Consider the following 24,971-nt stretch of genomic DNA (forward strand, 5'->3'; position numbering starts at 1 on the left):
AATCCACATGCAGGTCTGCTACCGGGTTCTGATGCAGCTGTGTGGACAGTATGGGCAGCCTGTCCTGGCAGTGAGGGTCCTCTTTGAGATGAAGAAGGCTGGAGTCCACCCCAACGCCATAACGTATGGTTACTATAACAAGGTACAGTGGTACTGCTGATGATAATGAAGGCAGAACTTGTGTGAAATTAATCTATCAACAAATTTACACTTTGTTGTTTTAAAAATGGATAGGCTATGACTCTCACTGATATCAACTGCTCTGCGTTGTCTAACGGATCCACGTGAATGCTGGGACATACAAACACTGTTGCTGTCCTCCCTGCTCCCCTGAGCTTGCCATCTGTTTTGTTCGCACATTATAAATAATCTGCTGATTTTACTGCAACTTTAACTAGTGCATGGACACACCAATGACAGCCAACTGGCAATTTATAGAGCGACTGTCAAATAAGAAACTTGTTTTTTGTCAGCAGTGATGGATAAATGTGCAGACTGAGGCAGAGTAATAAAAGTCTGGAGAATTGGTTACTGTAGAAATCAATCAGATTACCGGCCACATTATGAAAAAAGTATTTGTTTTAGTAAATGTCATATTTAATATGACTGAAGGAATAAATAAAAGCAAAGATTAAGATGCAGAGAGGAAATGACCTCTGAGTGACCTCTGAAGCCCCAGATTGAATGCAGTTTCTCAAATTTGATCTTCTGGATAAACATAGCTTAGGAATTTGGATGATAATAAGGCATACTGATTGCAACCTTGTTGATTGTTTATTCATGATTCACAAGCAGTCGCATAAATAATTGCATTCAGATAATCACACTGCTGTGCTCATTGCACAGTCAGTAAAAATCATCTGTCTCTTGGTGGCACTCACAAAGCAGAGGCACTTCATTGTAGCAATGGCTACAATGGCAAACAGACACTCAGATTCAGATAAAAGAAAACATCGCTGACATTTGCGGCTTACCCCCAAGGTTGTGTGACACGGTGTGCGATCACCCGCAGGTGTCAGGATGAACCACATCCCTGTTATCACTGTAACCTGCCCCTGGTCTGCTGAACCAGGGAGCATAAAAGTAAATTGGCTGATGTGGGAGCAGACTGTCAAGAGGCAAGGCTGCAGTAAAGGTTACTAAGGGTAGTGTTTTGACACCTGAGAGGATCATATTTTCCCTTAGAAATAGATGGCCTGGAGGCAGGAGGTGGCAGAGTTGTACTCTGGCACAAGCTTTGTGTTCACAGTTACAGGTGGGTTTTCTTCCTCTTTTATGCTTCTGTAGGTGTTTGAAGTCCAAGTATGGGAATGAGAAATCTGCATAAGCATGCTTAAATATTAACTCTGCCCTTCATTCCCTATTAAATTCATATAGTTCCATATAAAAAAGTAAAAAAACAGCAGAACCTGAGGTGATCCATAGCTATAGAAAACTAAACTGAAAATAAAAAAATAAATACATTTAATTTAAATAAATGAAATACTTGAAGTTGCCCAGGGCAGGGGAGCATGCAATGATCTGTACCTACAGTGGGGCAAAAAAGTATTTAGTCAGCCACCGATTGTGCAAGTTCCCCCACTTAAAATGATGACAGAGGTCAGTAATTTGCACCAGAGGTACACTTCAACTGTGAGAGACAGAATGTGAAAAAAAAAAAAATCCATGAATCCACATGGTAGGATTTGTAAAGAATTTATTCGTAAATCTGGGTGGAAAATAAGTATTTGGTCAATAACAAAAATACAACTCAATACTTTGTAACATAACCTTTGTTGGCAATAACAGAGGTCAAACGTTTACTATAGGTCTTTACCAGGTTTGCACACACAGTAGCTGGTATTTTGGCCCATTCCTCCATGCAGATCTTCTCGAGAGCAGTGATGTTTTGGGGCTGTCGCCGAGCAACACGGACTTTCAACTCCCGCCACAGATTTTCTATGGGGTTGAGGTCTGGAGACTGGCTAGGCCACTCCAGGACTTTCAAATGCTTCTTACGGAGCCACTCCTTTGTTGCCCGGGCCGTGTGTTTTGGATCATTGTCATGTTGGAAGACCCAGCCTCGTTTCATCTTCAAAGTTCTCACTGATGGAAGGAGGTTTTGGCTCAAAATCTCACGATACATGGCCCCATTCATTCTGTCCTCAACACGGATCAGTCGTCCTGTCCCCTTGGCAGAAAAACAGCCCCATAGCATGATGTTTCCACCCCCATGCTTCACAGTAGGTATGGTGTTCTTGGGATGCAACTCAGTATTCTTCTTCCTCCAAACACGACGAGTTGAGTTTATACCAAAAAGTTCTACTTTGGTTTCATCTGACCACATGACATTCTCCCAATCCTCTGCTGTATCATCCATGTGCTCTCTGGCAAACTTCAAACGGGCCTGGACATGCACTGGCTTCAGCAGCGGAACACGTCTGGCACTGCGGGATTTGATTCCCTGCCGTTGTAGTGTGTTACTGATGGTGACCTTTGTTACTTTGGTCCCAGCTCTCTGCAGGTCATTCACCAGGTCCCCCCGTGTGGTTCTGGGATCTTTGCTCACCGTTCTCATGATCATTTTGACCCCACGGGATGAGATCTTGCGTGGAGCCCCAGATCGAGGGAGATTATCAGTGGTCTTGTATGTCTTCCATTTTCTGATGATTGCTCCCACAGTTGATTTTTTCACACCAAGCTGCTTGCCTATTGTAGATTCACTCTTCCCAGTCTGGTGCAGGTCTACAATACTTTTCCTGGTGTCCTTCGAAAGCTCTTTGGTCTTGGCCATGGCGGAGTTTGGAGTCTGACTGTTTGAGGCTGTGGACAGGTGTCTTTTATACAGATGATGAGTTCAAACAGGTGCCATTCATACGGGTAACGAGTGGGGGACAGAAAAGCTTCTTACAGAAGACGTTACAGGTCTGTGAGAGCCAGAGATTTTCCTTGTTTGAGGTGACCAAATACTTATTTTCCACCCTGATTTACGAATAAATTCTTTACAAATCCTACCATGTGGATTCATGGATTTTTTTTTCACATTCTGTCTCTCACAGTTGAAGTGTACCTCTGGTGCAAATTACTGACCTCTGTCATCATTTTAAGTGGGGGAACTTGCACAATCGGTGGCTGACTAAATACTTTTTTGCCCCACTGTATGTCACATGTCAAAGAATAAATAAAGGATTTTCATTCAGCATAAATGCGACATTGCATGATCAGTGAGAAGAGCTTTGACATCACAGCAGCAAACTGAACAGGTTTTAATGTTTGCAGATTTTTGGCCTCGGTGGGTTAGACAAACCATACCAACTGTTCTCTGTCATCAGTGCTCTTTCATATGGATCTGTCTTTGCACTACACGAGGCTGGACTGGGTTCATAGTCAGACTGTTATATCAGAGTAAGAAGTCAGTCAATCTCATTTAAAACTAAATCTCATTTATCTTTTAATTATGTAAAATGGGATATTGTTTTCAGCCAGTTCAACTGTCAGTATGAAACTAGAACCAGCAGGTGATGAACTTTACAAACAGCTGCAGTGTTTTAATTAATGAGTTCCAGAGATGTTAGCAGAGGGATTTTCTTTTAGCCCTTGGCAGAAATGGGGTATCATTTCCACTTGCTCTTCTGTTTCTTTTAAACTAAGCCCAACTAAACGGTCTGCTGCCTGTAGCGTCACATTTACTGGAGCAATATGAGGGTCATATTCTTCCAACTACCCTCACGAAGCACAATTCACAAAATGTCAAGCTTTTTTTTTCATGTTGCTCAGGATATCATCATCGATGCCATTCAGTTCAGCCTAAAAAGTAGTTCTTCCTTGAATACAAAATGTGGTTCTTCTCTAGCCCTCTTGTCACTGCTGACAGCTCAGTAGTGCGACCTTATTTAATGAAATCTTCTGAACCTGCATACAAAAAACGACGGTGTGATAAACCCAGTTCTGTTCGGCTGCGTATCACTTTTCTTTATTATTATTGTTATTTTTCCAGGGAGCCCCCCCCCCCCCCCAATCAGCCTGTTGAACGTGACTTGGTCACCAACAGCTGCAATTCTGCTCTTCTGATCTTGAGTGTGACTGTAGATCTAATACCAGTGCAGTTAATGCCTTTGATAAAATATTCATTCAAGATGGGTTTATATGGAACAGAGATCGGTCCTATTTCAGTTCAGTCACTTCAAAATATTCAGTCGAAATAAATTGAATCAAGTCGGACGCTCGTCAGACTTGTCACGCTCATTTAGGAGAAGAATATGAAAATATTTTATTTTTGAATTAATTTGGCAGCAAACATTTTTCTTTTCATGATATGATAGGAATCTGTTTCCCCTCCTGATGTCATCCTATCCTCACATCCGTCCTCATTTTCTTTGTCCTGCTCCTTGCCCAGGCGGTACTGGAGAGCACATGGCCCTCCAGCACCAGAGGAGGATACTTCCTGTGGATGAAGCTAAGAAATGTCATACTGGGCGTGGCGCAGTTCAAACGGGCACTACGACGACACGCACCCCTCACCCAGAGCCCTCTGTCAGGTAACTGTGATCAGTAACAGTCTGCATTCCTGAGAAAAGAAATGTCCCTTTTTCTCTTATTAGTCTGTCATCTTTAATGAAGAGAGTCAGAGTCCTTGACCTGACACGTCCCCTGGTGATTTGCATTCAGTCTTGAAATACTGTTACTCCACAAGATCTGGATGTAACTAATCAAATTTGGCAATAAAGCAGTAAGTGTAGCATTGCAGGCAGAGCAGATGACACACTGAGCATGCAGCTTGCAGCACAAGAGCCACAGACTGTCTCGTTAGCATTTTTTCCTGCTTAAATCTACTTATGATTTCAATGACAAACATGAACACACAACCAAACTCCAGGAAAAATGCACTGCTGATGTTGCTTTCCAGGCTTGATGGTTAATTAGTAGCTCAGGTGCAGTACATTAAAGAGGACTGCAACTAAAACTAATGATGTGTAATACTCACATGCCGCTGCAATGAGCCGAGAAGAAAAGGAGCACTACTGATTTTTCTTCTCATAATAATAAAAACATCAGCAGTACATGCAAAACATCTGACCGTAAGTTCAGTTGGACCTTCTGTAAGCCCAAGCAAACTTCCCTCACATTTTTCTATCAGACTTGCCCATCCATGAATGTCAAGCTCTGAAAACAAATTCTACCTGTCCACCATTCCTAAAATTAAATTTGCACCTATATTACAGTTGAAAGGTGAAACTCTAAAACACAGCTATCTCAGCATGCGATTGAACTCCCCTGCATGCCAGTGAACACCTGCACACTCACTGCATGCTAATCCCCAGCCTGCTAATCCCTGCTTTTTTAAGATACTGCCTGTTAGCAACGGGTGCATTGTGTTCTTCTCCACAGTTCAGTGCTGATTCAGTCTGAAAGAGCCAAAGGTTCCTGTGTGTTCCCATTTAACAAGCACACACTCATCCTTGCACAAGAAGCACACAAGCCACAATTGCACTATATCTTATTTATAGTACACAACAAATTTCCATTACATGTGCACTGTCAAACAACTCTTTAGTCTACGCTAATAGCTAATTAGAATGAATCAATTTTATGTGCAACAGCTGAGCCTGTCTTCCTTATAATTAACACAAAATTACTAGATATTATCCTGCTAATAAATTTACAGTTTAGGAAATTTGGGCAAATTGTATAACCCAAGTGAACTGTTACAACCACTGTTTTATATAATTGGATTTTCTTCAAAGGGCCCGTGTCTGTAACTACTCGTGTGCAGTTGCCAACCTCAAAGAAATGTCATGCGTTCAAGCATGAAAATGGGAATAGGACATGTGAGTGAATTGGCAGTTATATGCAGTCTGTTTGTGAAAAAAATCTGTTGCCGTCTACATACAAAGAAATTAGGGCTGGGTATCGTCACTGATTTCTAGAATCGATTCAATTCCAATTCACAGGGTCCCCAAGCGATTCGATCCACGATTCGATTTAATTCGATTCGATTCGATTCAATTCTATTTGAATCTGGGAAATTTTGACAGTCAGAAATATTATAATTCAGATCAGTACATTTACATATTTTTGTATCTATAAAAAGGAAGCTGACACACGCAAGACTTTATCAAAGGTGTGAGCATCACAGCAGATGCCTTTGTGTCAAAGTAGCTGAAGATAAAACACAGAAAAACATGAAGGTTTTCCTGGCCTGGGATTTTATAAAAATATTCTGCAGTACATCAAAAAACGAAAGAAAACCATTAATCAACACATGAACATTACCTCTGAAGTTACAGCGGTTTTATTAGCGACACGGCTAAGCGTTTTGCATAATTTTAAAAAGTTTAAATTTGTTCAGTATTGAACGGCAGAAATTAGGTTTTCTTTTCGGAAGTATATAAAACGGAAAAAAAAACTCGGCCGACAGAGCTGTAAACAACGGTAGACTTGTGCGTAACAAGCAAGCAAATAATGAAGAAAACAGATTTTTAGACGGGAAACTGTTCTTGATACAGAGAGAGAGTGAGAGAGAGCTGTGCATCGTGGTCGAAGCAAAACAGTAAAAGTAAGAACGACAAACATCAAACATGACGATGTTTATGTGAAGCGTAGTTTGGATCTTCTTTTGCTGCTGGTTCGGTCAATATTGTTTGGAGAGACATCAAACTAACAGCTTTAGAATCAGCGCATAAAGGGCGAAAACACAAAGCGTGGACCCGCAGACAGAAACAAACCCACCCCTAAAAGAAATTCCAATGAAGTACTTACATTCAGAGTTCAACCAGAACCTCACAGATTTGAAAGAGAAATTCCTCTAGTTGCTGCAGGACAGCATTTTTATTGCAAAATGATCGAGTGATCAGCAACCTTGCTTTTATATATGAAGCTAACCAGACTGCAACATGTTGGTAATCTGTCAGTTTTTACAAACTCAACAGCAGTTATTTGCAAAACTTTGCCAGTCTGCCTGAGACTGATTGCAGATTGTTTGGAGACAGGTTGCCTCCCACCAGGCAACCTGTGCAATCACCTTGCACTCATAAAGGGTCACCCAGATGTTGAGGGTCTTGCATGCTCAACCTCTGGACACCCTGCGGGTAGCTGCTACTACTTGGAATGAATCAATGAAAGAAACTCAGTGAAGCTCACCAGGCAGCCATGGATTTTTTTCTAGTCATGAGGAGGTTTCTGTCCTGTTTTTACTCTAGTGTGACTGAGCCATAAGTTAGACAGAAAATCAATTAAAAAATCTGATATAAATATACAGAGGCTCATTTTCATAAACCATGACTCCTGTGTTATCAGTGGCACGCTATGTTACCTGATGTGTTACATTTTATGTAATAAAAGGCAGATTGACAATGTTAGTGCAGTGCTGACTTCGTGCTGATCAAAGAAGCATTACGTATTCACGTCATCAGCTTTGTTTTTAATCTAGTCCCAAAATGCTTTTCAAAAAAAAATATTTTGCTTTGAACTAAGTCAGAGTTGCTGGAGTGAGAGAAATGAAGACTTTTTCATGGAAGAGAGAAAGAACATTTCCTGAAACGTCATGGTCTGGCTCCTATGGGTACCATTCAGTGAGGCTTCCAATTGAGGACCTGTGTGGTGTCTGTCTGACAAATTAGAGACTCTGACATCATCTCACTCAGTTGTGCATCGAGGTCTTCTTTATTCTTTGGTCAGTCAGTTTGTGCTGTTCTGTGGAGGCCGTGGTGCTCGTGCTGTATGAAATCTGTTTACTACATCAACAAAACTTAATGTCTTTTAACAAAAATCCTGTTTCAAAGGAAAAAGTCATTTGGACATTTGAGAATATAAATGAACCCACAGAGGCAGATTTTTCCACACACTCATCTAGCTGTGCCAATACAGGGGTGATGGTTGCTCAAAATGGGCATCTGTACGCCTGCAAAGATACTCCAGTGTGATTTTAAGTAGAGATGGACCGATCCGATATTACGTATCGGTATCGGTCCGATACTGACCTAAATTACTGGATCGGATATCGGAGAAAAATAAAAAATGTAATCCGATCCATTAAATATCACGAAAGCACCTCACAAAACTTGCAACACGCCGTAACTCGCCTCAGAACGTCGGAGCAGTATGCATCACGTGATAGAGCAGCTGTGGCATGCGGGACCTGTCGGTGCTCTGGATAGCATTTGGAGCTTCGCTAGCAACCTGGCATTTCATCTCCGACAAAGTTATCCCCGAGAGAAGTAAAGCAAGTGTGTAAGTCCATCTCTGAATGTTTGTAAAGCATTCCCACGTTAAGCTTAGCGAGCGACTGCCTCTCGCTCTCCGGCTGCTACTTCAATCTGAAACTGCTAATGATCAGCTGATCGGCTTTTCTGTGGCGAGTCCGTCTCTCTTGTTTGTTTTTGGTCCACTTTGCACCAGAAAGAGCAAACCAGCGGCTGAACAACAGCAGCATGTTTAAGCTTGATAAGCTGTTGTTACAATTTATTTAATATTACTTTCTACACCAGGATCTTTTTCTACGTAGCTGACGGCTGGTAACTGTGCAGGGGCGGATCTAGCAAAGTTTAGCCAGGGGGGCCGATAGGGCATTAACTGGGAAAAGGGGGCACAAAGACATACTTTTCTTTCTTATTCTCATTTAAAATGTCTAGCTTTTAATAAATAATTATCTGACACCCAAAGTTTTAATTTGATGTAAAATGAATAGAAGTCAATTACTGTATATAGTGACTATTAAGTCTAATATATATACCCTAGTAAGCTATAGTACATTTTCCTTTGGGAAGGTACCATCTGTGCAGTCTGCAATTTTGTTGAAGAAAGATGTTGAATCTATTTAATATTTCTTGAAAAATAATTGATTTCTGTGCATTTTTTTTCACACTGCATCAAATTAAGGTTGATTACGTTGATTAAGCATCATGAGGTGGAGCGTGAGGGGTGGTTCCCTATTTTTTATTTATTTATTTTTGTTGTTGCTGGGAGTTGGAACCCTATTAGTTAGGTTGCTTAATATTTATGCTAAGTACTCTTTAAAATACCAGAATAGGGAGGATGGTGTAGGTCTAAGTTTATTAGATTGATCAGTATTGCTGAACTATGAAATATTTTTTTTGTATACAGGTATAACAGAATAGCTTTAGTGTAGTTGTTGTTTTAAACTTGAGTATGAACTTGCAGACTTGCAAAATGCAGCAAGATATTTTAAAAAACAGTTTTGTTGATTAAAAAACACTATATCGGATTCATATCGGTATCGGCAGATATCCAAATTTATGATATCGGTATCGGTATCGGACATAAAAAAGTGGTATCGTGCCATCTCTAATTTTAAGTAATCATTAATTTTCATTTAAAATATTTATGAGTTAATTTTCATGAAATGAAAACACGTTTTTCTTTCCACCCACAAAATAATGAATTTTCTATGCAATCCAAACTGGTGTAATTGATGTAAAAAGAGGTAAAAATAGAGCGGCTGTGTCTTGTTGAGCTTAAACGCCACCAGCCTCCTTTAACGCTTTGTTGTTTTTGGGCAGATGGCAGCGACCTGGACGCTGTGAGTCACGGCAGCCTGGATAGCTCTGCCGACACTAACCTGGTCGAGCAGGGCCCCTACGCCGCCGACTCCATCAAAGTAGACCCCACTGATGATAGATCTAGCACAGGTACACTTCAGATGGTTGCTGCGTGACTCCATCTTTCAATAGCAGCCATCTTATTCAACATCTTTTTCTTTTCTTTTTGTCACCCTTTCATCCTCCCTCCTCATTCGATCCACTCACCAACTCACTTACTCCTCATTTCCCTCTTCGATTTACACCTCCCTTCCTCCGCTTCCTGTTTTTCCTCCTGTTAATCCTTTTGTGCATCCATGATCGCCGCCTGGTTTTTGCGGCTGTGGTTTCTGCTCTGCTCTGTCCCTAACCTGCCTTCACTCTGGCCCTGCCTGTGTTGCCCTCGCATGCAGTCGGCTGTAGGGGCGGCAGCTTGGGCACCAGGGCCCCGGTGGCGCACTCACACGGTGGGGGCTTTGAGCTCAGAGAAGCCACCCTCCACCCAGGTAAACCCTCTCTCTCTCAGTCAGCCTTGTCTGATTCTGGTTGCGTTTGTCTGTGTTATCTATCTTAGCTGCTCTGCAACATTTTTTATTTTGCTCGTCATTGTCATTGTCACTGTTACGTGTTACTGTTTCTTGCTCTCCTCCCTGTGACTTCCTCTCCTCTTTCTTTCCTCCACTGTGTCATTGCTCCATCCAGCACATCAAAGTCCACTTCTATTTCCTTGCTCATTTTTCCCACGAGTTTTACTCTCACTCTCACTACTGAGTGATTTGTCTTTGTCAATTATGGCGAGTAATTATCCAGAGATGCATTCTTTTTGATTACGGAAATCATTTTAATCATGGAGATGGCACCTCAGCAGGAAGCGTCGCCTCGTGTGCATAAAGATTGAGAGTGAGACACAGCTCACAGCACAGCAGGTGGGAAGGACCTCCATGTGCAGCTAACTGGTTATTACTCTCCAGGATTTGGAGTTGTGTTACTCGCCGTCAGTTGCAAGTTGTTCTATGCTGTATCACAGCTGAGCTGTGCAGCCTCATGGTTTATTTAGAGGTGATTGCCACAAAGGCTCGTGTGGAGGATGAAAGAGGAGAACGAATCAATCAGCTCGTTGCCTGAGGACCCCGAAAACTTTTAGAGACAGATGGAAGCGTGAGCCTCGAGCCGTAGCAGTCAGAATCATTAGCAGCTGTAAAAATGCAGTTTGTTTTTATATGGTAACTGTAGATCTCTGCGTGCCTCGGGGGGGATTCCTTTATCCAGTACAGCTTAGCTGTTTTTTCTGCCTTCTCCCAGCACTAACAATGTGCCAGGCAGAACTGAGAAGATAAAGAGAAGAAAATGGCTCACTGGTTCATTCTCTCATAGATGTTTCATGTATCTCTCTTCCTACAGTGTAAAGCTACAGTAGATTCCTGTCCATGTAAGATTTTAGTCCCATAGCGCAATGCAGTGTATAGTGTTGTTATCTAGCATACAACATGGAAGTAAAGGGCTTGGACCTCAACTTTGTTCTTGAATTGTCCCTCTGCTTACACTTTCCGTGTGTGTGATGTGTATTTCTGTGACTTTGTGCTTTACTAGGTAGATAATTAGATATTCAGATAATTCACTGCCTGTGTTTGTCCTTGTCTTTCACCCAAGTTGTACTCTTTTTTTTTTCCTTCTTTTTTTTAGGTGATCAGTCAGACTTGGGTTATAATTCCCTGTCAAAAGAGGAGGTGCGGAGAGGAGACCCCGCTGGCCAGGACTCTGCCCCTGACAAAGACGACAAGAAGGAGAGCGACTGCAGCTCCTGTCAGTATTTTGTCTGATCTGATGTCACCTGATATTCCTTTGCCTTTAACTGTGGGGAAAAAAAACCTAACTTGGCAGCATTGTAGCCACGTGGGATTTCCCTTTCCTCTGCCTTGATCTTTCTGTCTCCTCTAGAGATGATTCATTCCTTTTGGTTTCTCATGAACATCAAAGCTTTCAGTTGTTTGTTGTCCTGCAGTTAATTTTTTTTTAAAGAATGTTGGTGTGTTTTGTGCTGTGTGCATAAATTGTAATTGTTTTTCGTGTTTGTAGTGTCAGAGACAGAAAGTGCCAAGGGAAGCAAAGATTGCCTCCCTCAGCTTGACTTGGAGATGAGTTCTTCCTTCAGACCCCGTGGCATTGTTCGCAGCAGCTGTCCATTTGATGACTCAGCCTGTAAACCCAAGAGCTCCGCCAGCGCAGGTAGTTGCAAACTTTAGAGCTTAATGTCTGTGAAGGTTCTCAGTCATCGTAGTCTAAGGAGCTTGGAAAGAAAAGCGTCTGGACTTCTTTAAGTTGCTTGAAGACGTTTTACCTCTCATCCGAGAAGCTTCTTCAGCTCTAAGGGTCAAATGGTGGAGAGTCCCAGATTTAAACCCAGTTTCCCCCCAAAGAGGGACAAAGGAGGTCACTCTTTCGAGGATGCCAACATTCACATTTTGGACAGAGAGGACAGATGGTTTTAAAGAGGAGTGAAAGAAGCCATTTACGTCCACTGTGAGCGACCATCTTTGAACAGAGGCGGTGGTTTACGACACCAACTGTCTGCCATCTATAATCCAGTTTTGAGATCCCTTCCCAGACGCCTTAACGCCCACTCACATACTGGGCCATCTGACCTCAGGAAATCACATGATAGGGTGGGGCCAGGTTTCGCAATGAGCTCACCCGAAACCCTGGCTGATTGTGACCCACACCCGCTTTCACACTTTGGCTCATGTTATTAGGTAGAGGATCATCAGGGGGTCCTTTGTCCCTCTTTGGGGGGGATACTTGCACTGGGTTTAAATCTGGGACTCTCCACCATTTGACCCTTAGAACTGAAGAAGCTTCTTGGATGAGAGGCGAAACATCTTCAAGCAACTCAAAGAAGTCCAGACGCTTTTCTTTCCAAGCTCCTTAGACTTTAGAGCTTAATAGATTTTCTAATGTGGTACCTTAACTGTCTCTCTCTGCTGTAATTCACATTTCAAGGTTTTCTTTTTGGGATTTCCTCAATATAAACATAGGAGTGCCTTGGACAATTTACCCGTACTCATACTTTTATTTTGTGACAAACAGTTGAAATTATTTAGCTGTTTCAGTTCACAGCTTTATTTTTTGGGTGTTCCTTGTTGAAAGGCTCCTCTGTAGTTATAGTTGGTGTCTTTCCTCATGTGCACAAGCTGGACTGAGGCCATGATCTTTTCTCTAACATTGAAAATTAACAAGTCAAGTGATCTCACTTCCTTTGCTCACTCGTGCCATCTCCTGATACAAATGCCATTTTTCTCTTTCTCCCTGTCTGCCAGACCACGTTGCAGGTCTCCTCTTCACTACCTCCCTGGATGAGATTGGTGAGATTCAGACAAACAGTTTGCTCCGGAGACATAAGAGCACTCTGGAGGAGGTGGTGGGCAGCGCCAGCAGTGGCTCTGCGCTTGACTGGCAGGGTGTAAAGAGCCGTCGGCTGAGTGGTGACACTGTGGGAAGCAGTGGGAGTGGCACCACTGTCCTGGGCCTGGGCATGAGCCAGGGTGAAACTGATCCAGATAAAATCGCAGGACACCTGGGCGCAGATGCTAAAATCCTCGCTGGTGCCAACTTCACTAAGGCTAGGAGGCCTCATTCCCTGGCTCTGGGTGGGCTCGAGGGGGTAGCTGCTAAGTCACACGCTGCCAGGAGTAGTGATCACAGGGAAGTGGATGAGGAGGCGGAGCGGCAGGACTCCAGCGATGAGGACAGGAACACTACAGAGGCCATTTTTGATCTGGAGGATTTGGATTTCGAAAAGCCCTCTAAGGGGGCAAAACCTTATAAAAAAGCTGTTGAACGTAGCGCCAGCTATGGTGGTGTGAGCACCATGACAAACAGAGGCACTGTGAAGCGCACAGGTATTGAAACAGGCTACGACCCTCTCTCCCTCCTGGCAGCAGAGTCTGATCAGCAAAATGAGGAACGGTACACGGAGGGGGACCAGGCCAGCACTCCTAGTGCCCGGAGGCACCTGGCCAGGGAGATTGAGCTCTACATGAACCACATGGGCAGCCCGCTGAGCAGCCGCACGCCCAGTCTGGACTTCCAGGACCCAGCCAGCCCCGTCCTCCTCCACCATTCCTCACTCTCTGCTTCCTCCCGCAGAGCCAGCCTCCCCCACAGCTCCCCCCTCAGGACTGCAGGAGTGTCTCGCTCCCGCACCTTCCAGCCGCCATCGCCCTCGCAGCCCATCTCGCGCCAACATCTGTGGTCTTCGCCTCCAACTCGAAGCTTGAGCACCACCCCCAGCCCGAGTCCTCGACCCAGCCCCTACAGAGAGAGGGCGGACAGGATGAGCCTGACGTCACCTTCACTCTCCTCCTCCTCTTTTGCTTTAGATACACTCCTGACGCCAACACTGGATGTGTTCAAGACCAGCATGTTCTCTGCTGGGAAGGGAGTAGCAGAGAAAGCGAGCCGCTGGTACACGCGCCTTGCCACATACACAACACCCACCAAGGTACAGAGTCCTGCTCTCTCTTTTCATTGAAAAAAATAAATATGGTGTGCTGACCACATACAAAATAGGCTTTAGTTTGATTTTGATATTTTAGAGAAAATTCACAGGAACCTCAAGATTTCTCAAAATCGTCTGGCTGACGCCACCATTTTTGTTTGTTTTACAGTATTAGATGTGAATTTACACCCTAATTTTAAACCAATAATGTATGTTTTAAGTGAAAAATATCTCCAACTACTGTGCAAACGCCTGTAGTCTTATTGATAGAGAATCTGTACTTCTACACTGTAACAAGTTTGTGCCAGTGACTTACATCAACTATTAACTATTCTATAACTCAGCATATGAATGAGACCAAAGCCTGTGTGCTGCTGCCATCTTGTGGCCGTCCAGCAGGATTCTGTGAAATCCTGCATTAGTAATTGTGTCATTGTGTTCTGCTCTTTATTATAAAGTTTCCAAAACAATAGAGAAGAAACACCACAAAACAAAAATCTCTCCCAAAGACAGTACATAATCTTCTCCTGCCATGTGCAAACTGTGTGAGTGTTCCTTTTGTGAGACATTTCAGAAATGTGTGTCCTCATTGGAGTTTTTGAGACTTTCACATTATCCATGTGAATTCTTCCCCCTGAAAAACCTAAATAAATTGCACAATTTAGTAGCACAGTTTGTTGTTTTTTTGTTTTCTTTCATATAAGCAACTAAATATTGTACCTGTAGATTTGAGTGATTCGTGCTGTGGTTTCGTTTATATTTTTACATTGATCTTCTTGGAGGCAGTCAGAGTTACTAATAAGTCATTTAAAATAATCTGCAGTTGCTGTGAAAGTTTGAAGTTAGACTGGCAAAAACTGAAATGCTCTGCTCTCCTCATCCAGGACAGCCAGAGTGACCGTTTGAGCGTGTCCTCCCTCGGTGCGGGAGATCCAGACTGCTCCTCACTGTTAGATGAGGACTCTGGAGACACAGAGCACTCAATGGTCTTTCCATTGAGGAATGGCCCTGTTGGCCCTCCAGGACCTCGCAGGAGTCCCAGACGCAGCCCCCTCCGCAGCCATCTGGACAGTCCCACTGCAGGATCGAGCTACGGAAGACCCACATCTCTGCTCCCTGGTCAGCACAAGATTCACTCAAATGAATGTTCTTTTTCCTTTTTAAAAAATTGTGCATTTTTTGCTTTTTATTTTTTAATTTCTTTCTGTTTCGTGCTGCTTTGTTTTCTTTCTTTAATATCATTCTCATGTGCGTTGTGTTGGACTCATAAAGCACTCTGTGTTTATGTGAAAAGCACTGTATAAATAAATGCTTGATTCTAGGCAACGGGTTTCTACTTATCAACCAAGAAACGCTATCGCTGTATTTTCCTCTTTAGTGTAGTCAATGAAAAAACAAAGCTTTGCAGTTTGTATAGAAGAATATAGAATTTGATTATCTACAGTATGCTTTAGACCTGCTTTCAGTAGTCTGGCCTGTTCTTTATGGCAAACATTAACACACCAAGATGGAAAATGACAAGTAGTCTGATAAGAATAAAGAATAAATTCAAATAAATATAATTGCCCCCTCACATATTCTGACAGTTTGTTCATCCTGATGCAGGACTGCCTGGCTTCTCTCTGCCAGACAAGTCGGACCTCAGCTCTTCACGGTACACCAGCAACACTAGCATCTTCAACAACTACGCCATGGAGGTAAAACTGCAAGATAAAAAATATCAAAACTAATCTTCCACAGAAGCTAAACGTGTCTCTGCGTCTGTGTCCTCTTCCTCCAGCTGCTGATCTCCAGCTGTTCTCGCTGTAAGACCTGCGACTGCCTGGTGTATGATGAGGAGATCATGGCCGGCTGGACAGCAGACGACTCCAACCTGAACACCACCTGCCCCTTCTGTGGAAACCCATTCCTGCCGTTCCTCAATGTGGAGATCAGGGACATGCGAGGACCTGGCAGGTAGGCAAATGCTCAAGTGCTGTATGTGTGTATGCTGTTTTTATGTGCTTGTTGACTATTGACTATATTGTCAAAAAAGATGAAATAAATCACCTTCAATTCTTCTCCCCTTCATCTTTTCCCCCTCCGTCCATATTGATTAAATGCCAGAATTATGTAAAGTTACTTTTTAAATGATCTAAGGCTTGCTTCGTTTCAAATAAAGTTCAACCAAAAGTTAGAGTTGAGACACGTACATTCTTAGTCATTAATTATTACGCGTTTAACACACTGAAACTAAGGTGACCTTCATCAGAACTTTATGGATGTTGTGTTAGCCTAGCTTTAGCATAAGCACATCCAAGTGGAGATATGACTAAATTAAAAGTCATATCATTTTTTTAGACGACACCAAAATGTTGTAAGTGGGCTCCAGACTTGAGTGCTTTTGGTCTCAAAAGCAAAGAACCCCACAGGTGTAATTGATTATTTCTGTTACTTGATGTTCTCTTCAGTATCGATAACGCTGCTTCAGGTAAGTAAGAAGAATACAGACAAGCACAAAACCTTCATTGTGATTAAGTTCTACTTAAAGTTCCACTACTTGAGAAATGTCTTATTAAGTACTGATTAAGTAATGTTTTTTTTTTCCTTTTTCTCTCCTCTCTGCAGGCTCTTCCTGAAGGGCAGCCCATCAGTAGATGAGGCGACGACCTCGTCATATTCTGCCTCCACAGGGCTGGACACAGGGACATCCACCTTGTCTACTCCCTGTCCCACGACAGCTATCTCCCCTCAGTCCCCTATGATTGCTGTGCAGGAGTGCTCAGCAAGGTATGCACTCATACTCAGTGTTAAACTACATTCTTACATTTACATTTGTTTACATGCTCTTGTCAAAATCAAAATATTTGCTAGTTTTCTTTTGAAAATTTAAGAAATTCTTTAAGAATTAAAGTGTGGACAGTAATGACAAATGAAACCCTCTGACTGAAACTGGAGCACGTACAGTAAAAAGAACACAATTACTGACTGACAGAGATAAACAAAACATTTGTTGTATAATGAAAAGCTTGAGGCTACATTAGCTGCTGCTAACATACCACACCTGAATGTAGTGGAGCTTTTGGCTACTTATGTTTTTGCTCATTTCTGATTTAAATTTAGTATCAAAACATGTTAGTGAGACAAATAATCATACAAATGTTTTTAAAATCTTTCACAATATTTGTTAACAAGCAATGCATGAAAACATGAAAAGATGGTGCTTTGTCTAAAATATGAAAAAATAAATTAAAATAAGTACTGCACTGTTGAGACACCTTCAGATTAAAAGGACTTCTTTTTGTTCTGTTTGTTTGTTGTCTGTGCTTCCGTATCTTTTACCTCGTGTCTTGTACAACTGTTACAATGTTATTATGGCCTGAGATCTGAAATACAGTGCGATGATCATCATCATCATTAAAAATTTTGTTCTTCCTGTAGTTTAGTTTTAGATGTGCTGTATGATTTTATTTTTTTTAATTTATTTGTGGACCTCTGCTCATCTTCATGCAGCTTGTCTGGTTACACAATGCTATTGAACTGAAAAGCTACTGTAGCTGCATCCACACACTCCACATCTGCATTGTAAAAGAGCAGTGAATCTGCATCACCTGTCCTAACAAAGCTCAGTGTGTGTGTGCCTGTGTGAGTGTGTGTGTGTGCAGGTGCAATTTTGTGAGGTATTTGGGGGGAAACTTGAGATTATGAAATGTGTGAGCAATAGGGATGAACAGAAACAGATATATCGCTAAAATACTTGACATAGAGCAAGCAAACAGATGTGTATTTACCACAATTGTGGCATTAATTGCTTTTGAATTATGTTCCCTGATCTGCATCCAAGTGTAGACAAGTACAAGTTGAATAAATTAATACCATGAAAATTTGTCTGGTCTTTATTAAACACAGCTCAGTACACAGTGGGCAAATAATTGAACATGTGAAAACATCCTTTAGCTGCAGGATGAGAAGGGATTTTGAACTATTGCTCCTGTTTCAGTTTATCAGTCAGGTGATGCCACAGGATTTCAAGTTGGTTAAAGTTAGTATTCACACTTGGCCATTTAAAACCTGAATTTTCTCTTCCAGCCACTCTGGTTTTCATTCCTGCTGTGCTTTGAGTCACTGTTTGCTTCAGGTTGCTGCCCTGACACTCTCCTGTAAAATATACAGTTTGTAATTCGAAGGCAGAGTGAAATTTCTTAATGTGATCTAAAGAAATCAGTGTTGCTGTTTATAGAAAAGTAACACTATACCTAATCATTGACCCTATGTTCAAATAGTCAGTATTGTCTATGGGAAAAAGGGCCAAATTGTCTTTGCTGTATCTTTGCAGGTCTCGGTCAACCAGGGATCAAGGCATCAATATACCCGTAGAACGCCGGCAGGGGGTGCTATCCTCTGGAGCTCCTATAGCCCGTAGTGTCAGCGCCTTTGGTCCTCTGGATGAAACGACCCGACACAACTGCTGTTTGCCAACATCAGGCAGCCTGCCCAGTTGTCTGAACGAAGCCACGGTAAGGCTGGACTGGTGTGTGTACGGCATGTCTTGAATCCGTGAACTTAAGTGTTCATGTTCGGTACCTCTAGTAGTTTACTCTGGGAACAAAATACACAATGAAAGGAGAGACAGGTTTTAAAACGTCCAGTTCTGAAAATAATGCAAACCAAAACAAAAACCTGTTGCTGCATATCCCTTTGTGTTGGATAACTTCAAACCTGTCTTCATTAATATTTAACCATAACAATGTTAATCACTCACATCTCCTGCATATATAAATAAGTCATTTGGCTGTAGCTCAGGTGGCAGAGCAGGTCAGCCACTAATCAGAAGGTCGGTGGTTCGATCCCAGGCTGCATCCTGGCTGCATGTCAAATATCCTTGGGCAAGATACTAACCCCATGTTTGCCTACTGGTGGTGGTCAGAGGGCCTGGTGGCGCCTGTGTCCGGCAGCCTCGCCTCTGTCAGTGCGCCCCAGGGCAGCTGTGGCTACAATGTAGCTTGCCATTGCCAGTGTGTGAATGTGTGTGTGAATGGGTGAATGACTGAATGTAGTGTAAAGCGCTTTGGGGTCCTATGGACTAGAAAAGCGCTATACAAATGCAGGCCATTACCATTTGTCATTCACTTTCGTCTGCTTATCTGGGGCTGGGTTGCAGCCCACACAGAGGAATTCCCAGGCCAGATCGTGGCTCTAGAGCACAAGCTGGCTGTGAACCTAAGCAGTTCTCTTTTTGTGACACTCAGGACTCACTGAGTATGGAGTGGCGGCTTCACAACCCAGAGCCTGTGACGGTTCCCTACCTGAGCCCACTGGTGCTGTGGAAGGAGCTCGAGAGTCTGCTGGAGAACGAGGGCGACTCAGTGATCACAGAGGCTGACATGGTGGACCATCACCCCATCATCTACTGGAACCTGGTCTGGTACTTCAGACGGCTGGACCTACCCAGCAACCTGCCAGGTCTCATCCTCACCTCTGAGCACTGCAACAGAGACTCCCAGGTCGGACATGCGCACACGCACGCACGCACACGCGCACGCACACGCGCGCGCACACACACACACACACACACACACACACACACACACACAAAAGATCCAATGGCTTGTGATAATGGAAGAAAAAAGAAAGGAATATTTTTTTGTTTCACAGCATTTTTCAGCATTGGCACGTCTGACTCACACTGTTTCTTCTCAGATCCCTCACCACTGGATGTCTGAGGACAGTAAACATGTGTTGATCCAGATCCTGTGGGACAACCTCAAGCTGCACCAGGACCCCATCCAGCCTCTGTACATCCTCTGGAACACATACAGTGAGTTGCACTGCTTGGACATGTTTTCTATTTCCTCAGATATTGGGGAAATTTGCTCAGGTCCTGTAACCGTCTGTCCAAAATGAAAATACAAAAAAGAAGAGAATATTGTAAAACCTGCGTATAGATGGAGGTTCTTTCAGCAGCTCTCAACCAAAAACAGAGAGAGATTTTTTTGTGTGTGTTAGGTAAGTTAATTAACGTTTTTTATGAAATTCAATAAAAACCCTTTTAACACATTTATGTGTGTTAGGGTGAGTATATGCCTGCATATATGCATAAAACATATCTATGCATAAGCTTTTTTTGCCTCACTTCGTTTTAATGTTAGTACAGATGTTCAACAATGTTAAATAATAACTGTATATATATTCTAGAAGCAGTTTGATCAGAAAGCCTCCTGTGTATATATGCTGAACAATAATATTGTTTTTAAAGGTGAGACCACTCATCTATAATATTAGTAAGTACATTTCCATCTGCCTAATTTTGTCCATATTTTAACAAAAAAGTGGGAAACAAAAGAAAATCCAAACATGGGCTCGCCTCAAACTTTTTTAATTACAGTTACAAACTGAATATATTCTGCTGTGTTTTAATAATTTCAGTAAATTTGAATTAGTTCCACCGACTTCTAATATTCACATAGTAGTAGTAGTAGATGCACATTTTTTTCTAATTATATTTTCTTTTGAGGTTTCTGGAAGTTTTCTGGGCTAAACTTGAATGAAAGCCTGACTGGTGACAATCAAAAGACAAGAAAATGTAACTGTCATTTGCTCTCCCAAAGATCCATCACAATTAAACACCCCTAAATCCACACTAGGTAGCAAAGTTAGGAAGAAGTAGTATTGTTTATCAGTCTTCATACAAAGGCCACACAAAGGACGGGGCTGCTGTCAGGACAACTGCTTTAGAGGGTTTTTAAAACAGCCACTTGACCCTGGGACCAATCAGCAGCTGCCAGCTCTCCAATCAGGAATGACCTCCAGAGACTCTTAACAGAACACACAGAACTAAATCCAGCCACTGTGATCCAAATTATGGCCAGGGCTGTAACACAGAGTTCTAAGTAGCACGAAGTAAAACATAATAAGATTATTTATGAAATGCGTGGCTGAAAAATTACAGAAGCTTTCACTAAAATGCTTTATACAGTATGCTTAAAAATGCTTAAAAATAAGTAATCCAGTTTGTCCTTACTAACAGATAAAGGATGGAAATGCTCATCGATTACTATTTTGTTTTTCAGCATTTCTCAGGATTGAAACTTGTTATGTTCCAAGTTCCAATCACAAGAGTGAGTTAAACTAAAGAAAAGATATTCAGGATTAAAATGAGAATTAGAATTTCAAAAAAAGCCCGGTCGTTTAAATGAGTCTGAAGTTGCAGGGTTTTTTGTTTTGTTTTTTGGGGGGGGGGGGGTCTTCTTTTTTTTTTAGTCCTGGGAACAGCTGGATTTGTGAGGGCGAATACCACAGCCTGGTGCTAACATGTCTGCAGTAACTGACTGTTTAACGGAGGAGGAGGCGCAGTGGCCGATCTGTGTGCTAACAGGCTGTGTCTGCTCTCTGTCTTGCAGGACTTAATTGTACTCTGTTGTTAGAGAGTGAGTGTTCACCTCTGCTGCAGACGGCCTCAGATGAGTCCTGTTGTTTGTGTGCTGTCCTCTGCTCTGGCTGTTTCCCTCTGTTCTGTGTCCTTTGCTTGTTGCACTGCAGTGTTGTCTGTGGAAAGTCAGCGGCTGGTTTCCCAGTGTTGGAATGAAAGTGTTTGTGCGGTGTAAAATCTTACTGAGACTTTGACTCTGAGGTGGTTTTGACATGTTTGCCTCAAATACAGCCCTGCTCTGTATTTGAACGTGGGTTTGCATCTGTGGTGACTGTCCGCTGTGTTTGTCCACTTGTAATGAGGACATTCAGCAACGTGTGGTGCTTAAAGGGCTGGGTACTGAACACCGACCGCTGCCACTCCTGAACACTGTTACTGTTTGTAGTTTAACAGGCAATCTGTGTAAAGTTTGACATTCTTATTTATTAGAAGTTAGCTTCTAAATATATTGCAACTTTTAACCTTCAGAAATAGTTTTATATAAATCATACTATGTTTGTCACGATCTGGTACAGGGATTCAAGCGCAGAGCGGTAAGGTATCTCCAAGGTGTGGTTTATTTACAGTGCAGTGCAATATATGTACAGTGAAGGGATCCAAAACTCCGGGGGGGAAATCACAGGGTAACTCGCTCACGTCTTCTTCTCTCACACTCACACACTTTCCCGCAGCAGGGAGGTCGCAGGTCCGGGGGGGGGGGGGGGATCTGAAGCAGACGAGAAGGCAGGTCACCAACTAATCACAAGTCACGGATATGAAGCACAAGAGCTGTGAGAACACTAACGTTAGGGGTACAATCATCCAGCGACGAGAGGATCTGTGTTCCAGCCTCAAATAGTGCTCCCGGTGATGATGGGTGAGTGTTGTCAGGTGTGTGTGTGGGCCAAGGGTGGGAGCCCACAGTGAGCTCCGCCCAGGCAGAGAGGGAGAAAACAGCAACAGCAATTGTAGCCTTGTGGGGCCGACCGGGCAGGCACGGAGACCATGACAGTACCCCCCCCTCAACGGGAGCCTCCCGGTGACCCACCAGGCTTACCTGGATGCCTGCGGTGGAAGTCCCGGAGCATGGCACCATCCAGGACAGCAGCTCGAGGCACCCAGGAGCGTTCCTCTATCCCGTAGCCCTCCCAGTCAACCAGGTACTGAAAACCCCGACCCCGGCGCCGGGAGTCCATGATGCGGGTGATATTGTAGACCAGCTGACCATCCACGAGCCGGGGGGGCGGCGGGGCCCTGGAGGGAGGGCACAACGGGCTGGAGAGCACCGGCTTGACCTGAGACACATGAAAGACATTGTGAATGCGCATGTTGCGCGGCAGCTTGAGGCGGACAGACACAGGGTTCACAATGGCCTCAACGGGAAAAGGGCCAATAAACTGAGGAGACAGCTTCTTCGACTCAGTCCGTAGCGGCACAAAACGGGTAGCCAGCCATACTCGTTGACCGATGTGTACACGGGGGCCGGTGTCCGGTGACGGTCAGCGAGGGTCTTGTTCCGCTCCTTAGTACGGAGCAGGGCAGCCTGAGTCGCCCGCCAGGCACGACGGCACCCGCGGAGGTGAGCCTGTACAGAAGGAACGGAGTGCTCACCTTCGATGGCCGGGAGCAAAGGTGGTTGATAGCCCAGGGACGCTTCGAAGGGAGACTTGCCCGTGGCGGAGGATGTGTGGCTGTTGTGGGCGTATTCGATCCATGGAAGCTGTTCACTCCAGGTCGATTGGTTGTGCGAAGTGACACAGCGGAGGGCAGCTTCCAGCTCCTGGTTGGCCCGCTCCGATTGCCCGTTACTCTGTGGATGGAAACCGGAAGACAGACTGACCTTGGCCCCCAGTGCGGAGCAGAACTCCCTCCAAACACGGGACGTGAATTGCGGCCCCCTATCCGAGACGATGTCCTCGGGGATCCCGTGAAGACGGAACACATGGGAGGTGAGGAGCCGGGCCGTCTCCAAGGCCGAGGGGAGCTTCGGGAGGGCGACGAAGTGTGCAGCTTTGGAGAAACGATCGATAATGGTAAGTATGGCGGTGTTACCAGCGGAGGGCGGCAGGCCCGTGACAAAGTCCAAAGAAACATGGGACCATGGTCGAGCTGGTGTAGGGAGAGGCTGCAGAAGACCCGGTGGAGGGCGGTTCGAAAGCTTATTCCGGGCGCAGGTCGAACAGGCGGCTACATACTCCTTGGCATCCCTAGTCATAGCAGGCCACCAGAAGTAACGTCGGAGGAACGAGCAGGTGCGGAGGACCCCAGGATGGCATGAAAAGCGGGCGGTGTGAGCCCACTGGAGAACCTGAGAGCGGACGGCTGAAGGAACGAAGAGGCGACCAGGTGGACCAGTGCCAGGATCCGGTTCGGTCTCCTGCGCCTCTTGGATGAGCCCCTCGATCTCCCAGGAGATGGCTCCAATTACGCAGGCGGCCGGGAGGACAGGCTCAGGGTCCGAGTCCTCCCCAGTGATGGAGAATTGCCTGGACAGGGCGTCTGGCTTTACGTTCCGTGTTCCTGGCCTGTAGGTGATAGTGAAGTCAAAACGAGCGAAAAACAGTGCCCACCTGGCTTGCCGGGAATTGAGACGTCTAGCCGAGCGCAGGTACTCCAGATTCTTGTGATCCGTCCAGACGATGAATGGTTGTGCTGCTCCCTCCAACCAATGTCTCCACTCCTCCAGGGCCAGCTTGACGGCCAGAAGCTCCCGGTCCCCGATGTCATAGTTACACTCTGCTGGGGAGAGACGGCGAGAATAAAAGGCACACGGGTGCAGCTTACCGTCCATCTGTTGAGACAGAACTGCCCCAACCCCGGAGTCCGACGCGTCCACTTCCACAACGAACTGCCGTGTAAGGTCCGGTTGCCGGAGTATGGGAGCGGTGGTGAACCTGTCCTTGAGCAGGGCGAAGGCTCGCTGAGCGGCAGAATCCCACTGGAAGGGAACCTTGGGAGAGGTGAGTTTAGTGAGAGGGAGAGCGATTCTGCTGAAATCACGAATGAACCGTCTGTAAAAGTTGGCGAATCCCAAAAAACGTTGCACTTGGCGGCGATCAGGAGGAGTAGGCCATTCCACCACAGCCCGCACTTTCTCCGGATCAGTCCGCAAGTCCCCCTTCTCGATAATGTGGCCCAGAAAACTCACTGACGCCACGTGGAAATCGCACTTCTCCCCCTTCACAAAGAGCCGGTTCTCCAGAAGGCGTAGCAGGACCTGCCGGACATGGACCTTGTGCTCCTCGAGTGTCTTAGAAAAGATCAAGATGTCATCCAAGTACACAAATACACAACGGTTAACAAAATCACGAAGGACATCATTAACCATCGCCTGAAACACTGCGGGGGCGTTAGTCAGCCCAAACGGCATCACGAGATACTCAAAGTGGCCCCGATGCGTATTGAACGCGGTCTTCCACTCATCCCCCTCCCTGATGCGCACCAGGTGGTAAGCGTTGCGCAGATCCAGCTTGGTAAAGACGGTCATGCCTTGAAGCAGTTCAAAGGCGGAGGAAAGCAACGGCAAAGGGTATTTGTTCTTAACAGTGATCTGATTAAGGCCCCGAAAGTCAAT

The 24,971-nt window shown here is 44.3% G+C and overlaps 1 protein-coding gene across 1 annotated transcript in view; it reads left to right on the forward strand.

The window, feature by feature from the left end:
* The window catches only part of LOC146640141 (C-myc promoter-binding protein-like), a 94,901-nt gene that overhangs the window by 61,131 nt on the left and 8,799 nt on the right, over positions 1 to 24,971 (forward strand). The window contains exons 18-31 of the mRNA XM_085350219.1: positions 14 to 142; positions 4,376 to 4,517; positions 9,498 to 9,626; positions 9,929 to 10,021; positions 11,199 to 11,318; positions 11,592 to 11,741; positions 12,830 to 14,013; positions 14,895 to 15,129; positions 15,616 to 15,707; positions 15,791 to 15,966; positions 16,618 to 16,779; positions 18,326 to 18,506; positions 19,239 to 19,493; positions 19,690 to 19,807. Coding sequence (XP_085206345.1) covers positions 14 to 142; positions 4,376 to 4,517; positions 9,498 to 9,626; positions 9,929 to 10,021; positions 11,199 to 11,318; positions 11,592 to 11,741; positions 12,830 to 14,013; positions 14,895 to 15,129; positions 15,616 to 15,707; positions 15,791 to 15,966; positions 16,618 to 16,779; positions 18,326 to 18,506; positions 19,239 to 19,493; positions 19,690 to 19,807 — 3,166 coding nt within the window. The remainder of the gene's footprint in view (positions 1 to 13; positions 143 to 4,375; positions 4,518 to 9,497; positions 9,627 to 9,928; positions 10,022 to 11,198; positions 11,319 to 11,591; positions 11,742 to 12,829; positions 14,014 to 14,894; positions 15,130 to 15,615; positions 15,708 to 15,790; positions 15,967 to 16,617; positions 16,780 to 18,325; positions 18,507 to 19,238; positions 19,494 to 19,689; positions 19,808 to 24,971) is intronic.

Source organism: Diplotaxodon limnothrissa, linkage group LG1 (genome assembly GCF_057381915.1).
Source record: "Diplotaxodon limnothrissa isolate DT_005_m linkage group LG1, D_limnothrissa_male_GT1.1, whole genome shotgun sequence".
Lineage (NCBI taxonomy): Eukaryota > Metazoa > Chordata > Actinopteri > Cichliformes > Cichlidae > Diplotaxodon > Diplotaxodon limnothrissa.